Source organism: Dryobates pubescens, chromosome 2 (genome assembly GCF_014839835.1).
Source record: "Dryobates pubescens isolate bDryPub1 chromosome 2, bDryPub1.pri, whole genome shotgun sequence".
NCBI classification, from domain to species: Eukaryota; Metazoa; Chordata; class Aves; order Piciformes; family Picidae; genus Dryobates; species Dryobates pubescens.
The window spans coordinates 2,534,327-2,546,911 of NC_071613.1; the positions used below are offsets into that span (position 1 = coordinate 2,534,327).

Here is a 12,585-nt window from a genome sequence, read left to right on the forward strand (position 1 = left end):
ATAGAATTAACCAGGTTGGAAAAGACCTTCAAGATCATTGAGTCCAACCTATCACCCAACACCATCTGATCAACTAAACCATGGCACCAAGTGCCTCATCCAGGCTCTTCCTAAACACCTCCAGTGATGGTGACTCCACCACCTCCCTGGGCAGCACATTCCACTGGCCAATTACTCTTTCTGGGAAGGACTTCTTCCTAACATCCAGCCTAAACCTCACCTGGCACAGCTGGAGACTGTGTCTTCTTGTTCTGCTGCTGGTTGCCTGGGAGAAGAGACCAACCCCCACCTCTCTACAACCTCCCTTCAGGTGTAATAAAGCCCAGCAGAGAGGGATGAGGGGACAGATCTGCAAAGACTTATTAAAAAGAAATAAAATTACTAAATTAAATAAATCCAGACCTTCAAATCAGGAATTAGGAGCTTGAGTAGTGTTGATGGTGGCTAAGAATGAAGGGATGACGGAGAAGAAAAAGCAATGTAAAACTATCAGCCATATAGAAAGCATGTCAACTGCAACTGCAGCCTCAGTGGCTGGCATGAATCCTGAGGCATTTAAGATATTTTCATCGTCTTGTCAGGGTTGGTGACAAAGAGCAGATAGCCAAGAGACCACTTTTACAAGGCAAGGTTTTTTTTTCCTTTCAAGGCATGTCCTCAACTGAAAACACTGCACTTGTGATAACATCAATACAGAAAAAGTTGCTGCAGGTTTGAAGTCTCATAGACCTTTCTGCTCAGCTCCTGAATGAAATCCTCACCAAACCCAAGCAGCACTTGGGACATGTCTGGTCCTTAGTTTCAGGCCACAACTTCCAGCAGAAGAGTTTCAACATGTCCCTGCTCCATCCCCTAAAGCTTACTAGGGACACACGTTTGTTTTATGATTAGATACATGTTTGGTAAGTACACACACAGCAAACCCATATTCATTTGCTCTAACAAGTGATGAACTTCATTATGAGGTAATAGCATGCCTCAGGAACATCATCCAGCATGATGTATCTGTAGCTTGTTCAGGTACTTTGATAACAACAGTCTATTTGTCACCAGTTCCTGGCAATAGAATAGAATAGAATAGAATAGAATAGAATAGAATCAACCAGGTTGGAAGAGACCTTCGAGATCATCATGTCCAACCTATCATCCAACACCACCTAATCAACTAAACCACGCAACCAAGCATCCTGTCAAGCCTCACCCTGAACACCCCCAGCGACGGCGACCCCACCACCTCCTCAGGCAGCCCATTCCAGTGGGCAATCACTCTCTCTGTGTAAAACTTCCTCCTAACCTCCAGCCTAAACCTCCCCTGGTGCAGCCTGAGACTGTGCCCTCTTGTTCTGGTGCTGCTTGCCTGGGAGAAGAGACCAACCTCTGCCCCACTACAACCTCCCTTCAGGTAGTTGTAGAGAGCAATAAGGTCACCCCTGAGTCTCCTCCTCTCCAGGCTAAGCAACCCCAGCTCCCTCAGTCTCTCCTCATAGGGCTTGTGTTTCAAGCCCCTCACCAACCTTGCTGCCCTTCTCTGGACACATTCCAGCAACTCAACCTCCTTCCTAAACTGAGAGGCCCAGAACTGGACACAGGACTCAAGGTGTGGCCTAACCAGTGCAGTGTACAGGGGCAGAATGACCTCCCTGCTCCTGCTGGCCACACTGTTCCTGATGCAGGCCATGATGCCATTGGCCCTCTTGGCTGCCTGGGCACACTGCAGGCTCATGTTCAGCCTACCATCAACCAGCACCCCCAGGTCCCTCTCTACCTGGCAGCTCTCCAGCCACTCTGACCCCAGCCTGTAGCTCTGCATGGGGTTGCTGTGGCCAATGTGCGGAACCTGGCACTTGGATGTGTTCAATCTCCTGCCCTTGGACTCTGTCCATCTGTCCAGCCTGTTGAGGTCCCTCTGCAGAGCCTCTCTATCTTTGGTCACAAGAGCCTCTGAACATTTCTACACTGCTGGGGATCACCAGGGCACAATAATCCTCTGTGAGGCTGTGAAGGAGCACCAGTGACCCATGTGCCATGGTATCAGCCACCAAGATCTTCTCATAGTTCACATCACTAGCAGATTTCTGTTCTTTTCAGCAGGAGCGCTGTAAATAAAGCTACCTGATTATCTTTTCAAACTTACTTACTGTTATCCTCTGTGACAGTTTAGGCTGTGCCTTTAAGAAAGGAGAGGTGCAGAATTCTCCAGCTGAATGTTTGGGTGTAAAAAGGAAAACAAAGATTAATTCTAAACCAATTTCATTGGTCAGATGTGAGATGTACCATAGCAAATGTCTCTCACTTTATTTTCTCTCACTCACTGCAGCTTCAGGCTGTCTTTCGTTTCTTGGCCAGAATGCATGCTGCTGACCCTGGACTGAAACTGATAAGAAAAACTGACTTCTTAACAAAGCTTTGAGCTAACAAATTCCCTTAATATCCTTTTCTCTCTCTTTCTCCTTTTTCATCTAATTAACTGGAGGGGAAAGGGAAGGGGGAGAGAGGTTGGGGGGAGCCTGAGGTGGGATTCTCCTGCAAGGAGGATTTTTGTGTTTGTTTTCTTTCCTGTAAATTCCTGTATGATATTGCAAATCCTGTATATTTTGTATAGATCCATTGCATTCCATTATTGCTTGTAAAACACAGCTCTTCATTTGCTTCTCTGACTGCCTAGCCGAGCTTTGGTGGGTGCAGCTGGTGTAAACCATCTACACCACCACATCCCCACACCTATTTGTATGTCTACTGAGGAAAAAAAAGCTATTCATAGACAATGGGGAACAAAGCTGAGACACCTACTCCACACTCCTGGAACCCATGTCTACCTTCATCAGAGACAACAGCTGAAGTGCTCGTGCTGCACAAGATCAATGAAGATGAGTGGCTTTGGCCTCTGGTTTGTTTTGATTAATGAACTCAGTGGCTAAACATCTATCACAGTATGTAAGCACGTGTGGCCTCGAGTCTGACCTTTTAACTCCTGCTTTTGCTCTTTTTCCATGATCCCTCTCACTATTCGGTCTAATTACAGGGTTCACAGGGAAATTTATGATTTAGCTTAGCATTTAGACATGTGCCTTTTCCTCAGTGAAACTCATACTCTGAATGAGTCAAGCCATGTAGCTCCAGGAAGGAGAATTTCATCTGAACAAGCACCAAAAGCTTGAGATGGAATGGAATGCAATGGAATGCAATGGAATGCAATGGAATGCAATGGAATGCAATGGAATAGAATAGAATAGAATAGAATAGAATAGAATAGAATAGAATAGAATAGAATAGAATAGAATAGGAGTAGAGTAGAGTAGAGTAGAGTAGAGTAGAATAGAATAGAATAGAATAGAATAGAATAGAATAGAATAGAATAGAATAGAATAGAATAGAATAGAATAGAATAGAATAGAATAGACTTAACCAGGTTGGAAAATATAGCAGCTCTTCAACTATCAAGATTAGCTTCAAGTAAGATAGGATAGGATAGGATAGGATAGGATAGGATAGGATAGCATAGCATAGCATAGCATAGCATAGCATAGCATAGCATAGCATACCATAGCATACCATAGCATAGAATAGAATAGTATAGAATAGAATAGAATAGAATTAACCAGGTTGGAAAAGACCTTCAAGATCATCTAGTCCAACCTATCATCCAACACCATCCAATCAACTAAACCATGGCACCAAGTGCCTCATCTAGGCTCCTCGTAAACACCTCCAGGGATGGTGACTCCACCACCTGCCTGGGCAGCACATTCCCATGGCCAATCTCTCTTTCTGGGAAGAATTTCTTCCTAACATCCAGCCTAAACTTCCCCTGGCACAGTTTGAGACTGTGTCCTCTTGTTCTGTCACAGGTTGCCTGGGAGAAGAGACCGACCCCCACCTGGCTACAACCTCCCTTCAGGGAGTTGTAGAGAGCAAGAAGGTCTCCCCTGAGCCTCCTCTTCTCCAGGCTAAGCAACCCCAGCTCCCTCAGCCTCTCCTCACAGGGCTGTGCTCCAGACCCCTCCCCAGCTTTGTTGCCCTTCTCTGGACACCTTCCAGCAACTCAACATCTTTCCTAAACTGAGGAGCCCAGAACTGGACACAGGACTCAAGGTGTGGCCTGACCAGTGCTGAGTACAGGGCCAGAATGATCTTTCAGTTCAATCAAGAACACTAACTTCAGAAATGATAGATTTTGGTCAGTTGTTCAAAATCCCTATAGGCAAGCATCCACCAGTATTATGGCTTGTTAAAAGTGGAAAATGCAAAGCATTTTTAGGCATTTTCATCCCTATACTGCTTGCATAGCAAGGAGATTGCTGACACAGTTCCCAGATATGCAAAGTGCAAACAGAAGTCCTCAGGTTTCTGCTATTGCTTAGGAAAAACAAACAATACACAACCCAACCTGACAGCTTCACTGAACAAAATATACCAGAACTGTTATTTCAGGGCATATGTCTCCACAGGGAAGAAAGTAAAAACTGAAATAGCTTTTCTAAGTCCAAGTATTACAAAATGAAAAGTAGATGTCTTTCCACACACCCAGACAGTGGTATTAATCCAGACATTATGCAACATCAGCCTCTCAGAAAGATCTGTTGTAGACATATTACCTACTCATTAGGAATTTAGTGGCTACCTGTGAAAAGGGACAAGCAAATACATTTTCATACAAACATGGAATCAATAAGGTTGGAAAAGACCTCAGAGATCATCAAGTCCAGCCTATCACCCAGCACCTCATGACTAACTAAACCATGGCTACAAGTGCCACATCCAGTCCTTTTTTGAACACTGCCAGGGATGGTGACTCCACCACCTCCTTGAGCAGTACATTCCAAGGGCTAATGACTCTCTCAGTGAATCATAGAATCATAGAATCAATACGGTTGGAAAAGACCTCAAAGATCATCAAGTCCACACCCAGCACCTCATGACTACTAAATCCATGGCTCCAAGTGCCACATCCAACACCCTCTTGAACACCTCCAGGGATGGTGACTCCTCCACCTCCCTGGGCAGCACATTCCCAGCTCTCTCAGCTTCTCCTCACAGGGCTGTGCTCCACAGTATCACAGTATCACCAAGGTTGGAAGAGACCTCAAAGGTCATCAAGTCCATCCTGTCACCAACACCTCATGACTAAACCATGGCTCCAAGTGCCACATCCAATCCCCTCTTGAACACCTCCAGCGATGGTGACTCCACCACCTCCCTGGGCAGCACATTCCAATGCCTAACAACTCTCTCTGGGAAGAACTTTCTCCTCACCTCCAGCCTAAACTTCCCCTGGTGCAGCTTGAGACTGTGTCCTCTTGTTCTAATGCTGGTTGCCTGGGAGAAGAGACCAACCCCCTCCTGGCCACAACCACCCTTCAGGTAGTTGTAGAGAGCAAGAAGGTCTCCCCTGAGCCTCCTCTTCTCCAGGCTAAACAACCCCAGCTCCCTCAGCCTTTCCTCACAGGGCTGTGCTCAAGGCCTCTCACCAGCACAGACCAAGAAAAGCCTTGCAAAACTGCACCACCTGGCAATGCTCCTCAGGATAGCACACATCAGGTTTGGAATTCCTCAGAGATACAAGAACTTTGCACAATAAAATCCATTCTATTAAAAATCATTTTAGACTATCAGACATCAAGACAAAAACCTCTATGCTCTACTTTCATGCTTTTAAACATCATACTACACCTGTACTCTCACTGTCTGTAGGGACACACATATGCTCTGTGTGTATATAATTGATTTATTCCTAAGTTCACTGAGTAGAAAGACTTCACACTTTCAGAAGTAAATTCTTCCTTTCCCTCCACTTCATGTCAACATCTGCACTCCTGGGTAGCAGTTCTGAATCTCAAAACCAATCTCATTAACATATCATCTTACTCAACTAAACAACAATGGCAACATCTTCAAAGAAAAAGTGACAGTGATGTTAGCATTTCCTCCAGAAAAGGCTGCAGAAATACTTATTTCATGAACTGTTTTAATAGTCTTCAGAACTACAATTAGTCTTCAGAAGAGGAAACTAAGGGGAGACCTCATCGCCTCTGCAACTACCTCAAATGAGGCTAGAGTGAGGTGGAGGTCAGTCTCTTCTCACATGCAATGAGTGACAGGACAGGAGGAAATGCAACCAAGTTGTGCCAAGGGAGGTTTAGGCTGGATATTAGGAAAAAATTTCTTCACAGAAAGTGTTATCAGCCTGCCCAAAGAGGTGGTGGAGTCACCATCCTGGAGGTATTTAAAAGACATGTAGATGTAGTTTAGTGGTAGTAGCTTGCCAGCTATCACCACTACCAGCGGTAGGGTTGTGAGCTCTAGGTGAGCAGTTGGACTTGATAAGCTCAAAGGTCTCTTCACACCTCAACAATTCTAAGAATGACTGTCAATGGGTCCATGTCCAAGTGGAGTCCCTCAGGGATCAGAACGGGACCAGGTTTGTTTAACATCTCTGTTGGTGCCATGGACAGTGGCATTGAGCGCACCCTCAGCAGGTTTGCTGATGACACCAAGCTGTGTGGTGCAGCAGACAGCTGGAGGGAAGGGAAGCAATCCAGAGTGAGCTTGAGAGGCTGGAGAGGTGGGCACAAGCCAACCTCATGAGGTGCAAGGTCCTGCATCTGGGCCAGGGCAATCCCAAGCACCAATATAGGCTGGGCAGGGACTGGCTTGAGAGCAGCCCTGAAGAAAAGGACCTGGGGGTGCTGGTGGATGAGAAGCTCAACAGGAGCCAGCAGTGAGCACTTGCAGCCCAGAAAGCAAATCACATCCTGGGGAGGGACTTTTTAGGGTGTTTGGTAGTGACAGGACTAGGGGGAATGGAGCAAAACTAGAGATGGGTAGATTCAGATTGGATGTTAGGAAGAAGTTCTTCACTATGAGGGTGGTGAGAGACTGGCACAGGTTGCCCAGGGAGGTGGTGGAAGCTTCATCCCTGGAGGATTTGAAGGCCAGGCTGGATGTGGCTCTGAGCAACCTGCTGTTGTGTGAGGTGTCCCTGCCCATGGCAAGAGGCTTGGAAATGGATGACCCTTGAGATCCTTTCCAATCCTGACAATTCTGTGATTCTATGATTTGTATGAATACACAGGTATGCATATTTCTGCTGCTTTGAAAACAAGATAAATTCACACAGTTCTTCAAGACTTATCCTCTAGCAGGGTTAATGGAATGATATGTTTGAGGCTGGACTCAGCAAATTCCATCTATCTTCAATGGAAGTTTCAGATAGTCAAACATTTATCTTTTCTCTGTATTGCTCCTGGAAAGAAAATGGCATCCCCTGTGCTACTGAAAAATGACAGCAGCTTTTGAGAATGCATCACTAGAGAGGTGCCAACATAAACAAAGTGTAAATGACAAAGTATAAGACAGAAAATATGTATCTTCTCCTTTTATAAGCAGAACTGATTAGAAATTGCTTGCTCCTGACGCTTTGAACCTCCACATCCCCTATCCATTCCATGAGCAAATCTTTGTCATCTGACATGTTCCAAATGAGGACCGTAACAGGAACACACAGCCACCAACTGTGCTGCTAGCAAGAGGCTCAGCTCATAACAAATACATTTATTGAATACTTCTGAGTGATATACAAAAGCTTTAGCCAGGAAATTTACTTACCCAGGGAAGTTACTTTCCCTTCCCCACATCTTATCCCTGATATATCAACTACATACCTTCCAGGCTCCCAGCAGATCAGACAAGATCCTCATAAAACAGTCCTAATCCAAGCTCAAATGAATGCTGGAGAGCTTAATTCCACACAGAAAATAGTATTATTTTAACATAAAATTTTAGGGTGGAAAAGTGTCTATCAATAATTAAATAGCTGTAAACAAACACACACACACAAAATCAGCTTTGTTCCTCCCATCCTGAGGAATGATCACAGCTCAAAACTTCAACATGTTAAAAGCAATCAAGACCCTGCAAAATCCAGAGATGTAAACTCAAAGAGGGGATTAACTACTTGCCATTCCTTCACATGCACACTGTTAATAGTGCTAATGGTTTCCACATAGTTGTCCACAGTATAAAGGTGCTCAGGTACAGAGAAAATTATAGACTTAGAAAGGGAAAGTTCCAGGAGTTCAAAAAACCAAAATTATTTCCTTCAACTCCCACAAATTCCATTTCTTTCTGCCCCATTTTCATGTGAAGAGTTTGGAGCAGGCACAGCTCCAAAATATCCCCCATGAACATTCTTGAACTCGCAAAGGTGATGTCCTTTCAGTATTCATAGTACTGAATCGTACTGCGTAACAACTCGCTAGACGAGAACAGCTAGATCATAAGCATAACCCAACGAACAGTAAGCCAAAACTGGGTACACTTCCTATCAAACAGCCACCTTCATAAGGAAAAATGTTTGGAAGCCTGGCTTGTACTGCATTGCTACATTGTCTAGTGAACCTTCTTTATGAGGAAACCCCACAATTGGTTCACACATTTCCCTTTGGCTGTGTGGGTGTTGTGTTGAGCTGAAGGGACTCCCAGCAGTGGTAAAATCCAGAATAATAAAGTTCACAGATGTTATAGCTGAAACATCCCAATACCTACGCAGACAAGAACGCTCATCTTTGCACTTCCAGTCTTCAGACAACACCACACGATCTCAGGACATGACTTCAGTGTTGCTATGAAATGACACATCAGAACCCAAGCGAAACATTTCTGTCATAAAGGCACTGTGCTGGTGTGATGGGTTACGCCCATCCTGAAAGCAGGAGGGGAGGGATTGTGAGAGCTCTGCTCTCCCCAGAGAGAGGTTTTCCCCCCAGGAAACTGAGTCAGTCTGTTCCACTCCCCCTCCCTGTCCACTAAGCCTGTAAAAAGGAAGACCCTGCAGCCATTTGTTCTCTTTTGCTTCTGCCTCGCCACGACGAAAGGACTAAGAGAGTCGCTGCTGGCTTCCTGGTTCTCTGCCACGTGGTCAGGCCTGGTCTTTCTCCCTGCTGCATCCACATTTCTCCAAAGGACTGTTGGTTTTGTGTATCTCCCTATCCAACCTTGTTCCTTACTCTTGTAAACCCTTCCTGTTATTGTTATATATTTATATATATTGTTTAAAGAAAATTTCACCTCTCTACTTCCAAACCTACTCCAAATTATTTCTCAGTAGATTTACCTCCTCCCCTTTTTTTCCTTACCCCCCTTTCTTTCCTTTTTTTTCCTTCCCTTATCTCTCCCTATTCTTTCCCCTTCCCTTTTCTTTCAATCAGGAAAGAGGAAGGGGGAGCGGGGGAGGGATTCTCAGTCTTGCCCTCCCATCTGAGCTCTTAAATCCCAGTTAAGGCTCAAACCACCACAGCTACTAATTGAGTTTCGTTATATATTTGGTTTTAATTCTCTGCTTAGCAAGGATTGACTTTTTTCCCCTCTATTACCACAGGGAAGCCTCTCTCTTTCTCCATATAATTGCATGCTTTTCAAAGTGCAAAGTACAATTTTTTTCCCTTAGTTTGGTTCCAATTCCATCCTTATCTAGACAAACATGACCCAGTTTAATGGTGGCCACTGTATGGTTCTTAACTTCAAGTAGTTCTCAAGGCACTTTTGAGTGCAGATCCTACATTGAAGAGACCATATGGCCACAGCTCTATGAATCACTTAAGACAAGGAAATGTGAGCCAGAGGTTCCCAAGGCCAATATCACCCCAACTGCTATAGAACCTGACCATACGCTCAGCCCACACCAGTATCTGCAGCCTCTACAGAGCTGTTGTTCTCTCTCCCTTACAAGATGCTTCTGGACCTCCTTCCACTGACCAATCTACTCATCCAATATATATAGCTCTCAGACATGCAAAGATTTTGCCACATACCAAGTGGAGGCACAAAGGTTGCCTGTGCCCAGAGTGGTGCATTAATGTTTTAACACTTTAGGCTTAATACATTGTATGGCTTACACACAAGAGAATATTGAAAGGATGTTGACAGAATTTTTCTTCCAAAAAGACTGAATTATGACTAGTCACAGCAATACTCCCACTTGTGATTTTAGAGCTAATCAGTAACAGTGTATAATGCCTACATTGCCACCAAACTATTATAAGCTGCACAATAATATTTGCCATCATCCCAGATGTTCTTATGAGATCAGCATTCATGAAACACCTATTGGGCACTGTTGGAGAGACAGAATCTCGAATACTTACAGCCAATCATCATCATAGCAACAGCAAAGATCTTCTCTCCATCTGTAGTCGGAGCAATGTTCCCAAATCCCACACTGGTGAGGCTAGTCATTGTGAAATACAAGGAGGAGATGTAGACTGAATCTTTGCTTGGTCCACCTTCCCATTTTCCAAAGCCTGATGTGTTAAAGCGGTACGGAGTTCCTATCGACATCCCCAGCTGATAGAGCCAGCTCTCAGTTCGGATTGTGTTTGTATCCTCATCGATAACTTCATAGTCTCCTATGCTGTACCAAATGCAGGCCAGCCAGTGCGCTGCCAGACCAAACACACACACCAGCAGCACCAAGACTGCCGCTCCATATTCAATGTAGTGGTCCAACTTCCGAGCTACACGACCCAGCCGAAGAAGCCTGACCACTTTGAGTGAACTGAAGAGGCTACTGATGCCCTAGAAAGATAAAGCACAATGACCATTAGAATCTAATATTAAAGCAACAATATTCCTAGCTGTGGTTTGCAAAGGTGTAAGGTGATCCACAACAAATAGCAGGTCATCAGATAGCACCTGAAAGGAGAGACTGTGAAGCATGAAAAGGTTAGTGACCCTCTTCAGGGACTGTGGTGGTTTTAGGCTATGCCTTTAAAATTCAGTTACAGATTTCAAGCAAAAAAAAGTAGAAAAATATCAATAAAAGGGTGTAAAAAGGAAAACAAAAGTTTATTCTAAACAAATTCTTAGGATAAATGGGATAAGAGGAGCTGTACCATAACAATTCTCCCCATTCCTTTTCTCTTCTCTTCTGATCTTGGCTGGTTTTGCTTTGCTCGGGAGAGATAACGTGCTTCTGGCTGGCCTTGGATAAGTCTAACCCACTGCTTTTCTCTCTCCTCTCTCTCTCTTGGGACAGGGGGGTTTGGGGAGGCAATTCGAACAGCTTCCTTGGGTTTTTTGATCAGGGGGTTTCCATGTTGTCTGCTAATTGTAAATGTCTGTATAATATTGTAACTCCTGTATATTTTGTACACATTCATTGCATTCCATTGTAGAGTGTAGTTTTTGCTTGTAAATACAGCTTCATTTGCTTCTGAGTTGGTCTGGCAAAAAGTTAATGCTGGGAGGAAACTTCAACCCACCACAGGGATGGATATATGCACTCTTGTCTGTAGCCACTCACATTTTGCAGGTCTCTGAATTCCCCTTTCAAACTACTTGAATAGGTATCCAAAAACATTTGTAAGGTATCCAAATGACAGACTATTGTGTGTCCAGTTGTGCAAGTAAGCCCTAAAGATCCTGACGCTGCTTTAGGCAGAATGAAGATGAATGTGGAAGCCACGGAGCACTAAACTATACAAACCTAATGCTGAGAGGAGCATAACCAGATGCCTATTGAATGCACTCCAGCATCTGGATTCATGAACCTCTTATGGCTACTCCTGACTTCCTCAAGGTCCAGGGCAATGCAAGTCCTATCATGTCTCAGATGTTGTGATGGGTGAAAACAAGGCAGGGGAGGGCTTGTGAGTGCTTTGCCCTCCCTGCAGGGCGTTTTCCCCCTGGGAAACTGAGTCTGCTCCACTCCCCCCTCCCTGCCCAGCTAGGGTATAAAAAGCAGGACATTGCAGTCCTTAGGGCTGCTTTTTGGCTCCTGCCTCTCCTGGACAAGAGCTACTGCAGCTGCCTTCCTGCTCCTCTGCCAGGTGGTCAGGCCTGATCCTTCTCCCTGCTGCCTCCATGCCTCTTCAGAGAGAGACTGTTTTTATATTCTGGTTTGTTTTTTTTCCTCCCATCCATCCTTGTTCCTTGCCCTTGTGAACCTTACCTGTTATTGGTTTATATATATATATTTTAAAGAAAAACTCTTTACCTCTCTACTTCCAAGCCGACTCCAAATTATTTCTTGGTGAATTTGCTCCTTCCCTTTCTTTTTCTTCTCTGTTGGGAGGGAGGAAGGGAGAGCTGGGGAGGGATTCTCAGCCTTGCCCCCATCTGAGCTCTTAAGTCCCAGTGAAGGCTCAAACCACTACAGATGTTTAACACAGTTTGCAGTATTTAGCTCAGATATACCAGGAAGATAAATAAGAAAGGCCAAAAAATACTGGAAGTGCCTGAGGATTTGTAACTTTTCAGTGTAGCAGTGCATTTCCTGTGATTTTATTTCCATGTTATAATTCATGCACTGATATAATTATTCTCACAGACTACACAAAGCCTACCTGTTCCAAATATACATACATAGAATACATACATAGAATAAACCAGGTTGGAAGAGACCTTCAAGATCACCGCGTCCAACCCATCAACCAATCCAACACCACCCAAGCAACTAACCCACGGCACCAAGCACCCCGTCAAGTCTTCTCCTGAAAACCTCCAATGATGGTGACTCCACCACCTCCCCAGGCAGCCCATTCCAATGGGCAATCACTCTCTCTGTATAGAACTTTTTCCTAACATCTA

At 44.6% G+C, this 12,585-nt stretch overlaps 1 protein-coding gene across 1 annotated transcript in view; it reads right to left on the reverse strand.

Moving 5' to 3' along the window:
* The window catches only part of KCNH1 (potassium voltage-gated channel subfamily H member 1), a 296,255-nt gene that overhangs the window by 197,005 nt on the left and 86,665 nt on the right, over positions 1 to 12,585 (reverse strand). Inside the window, exon 7 of the mRNA XM_054169248.1 lies at positions 10,143 to 10,572. Within this exon, the coding sequence (XP_054025223.1) occupies positions 10,143 to 10,572 (430 nt within the window). The remainder of the gene's footprint in view (positions 1 to 10,142; positions 10,573 to 12,585) is intronic.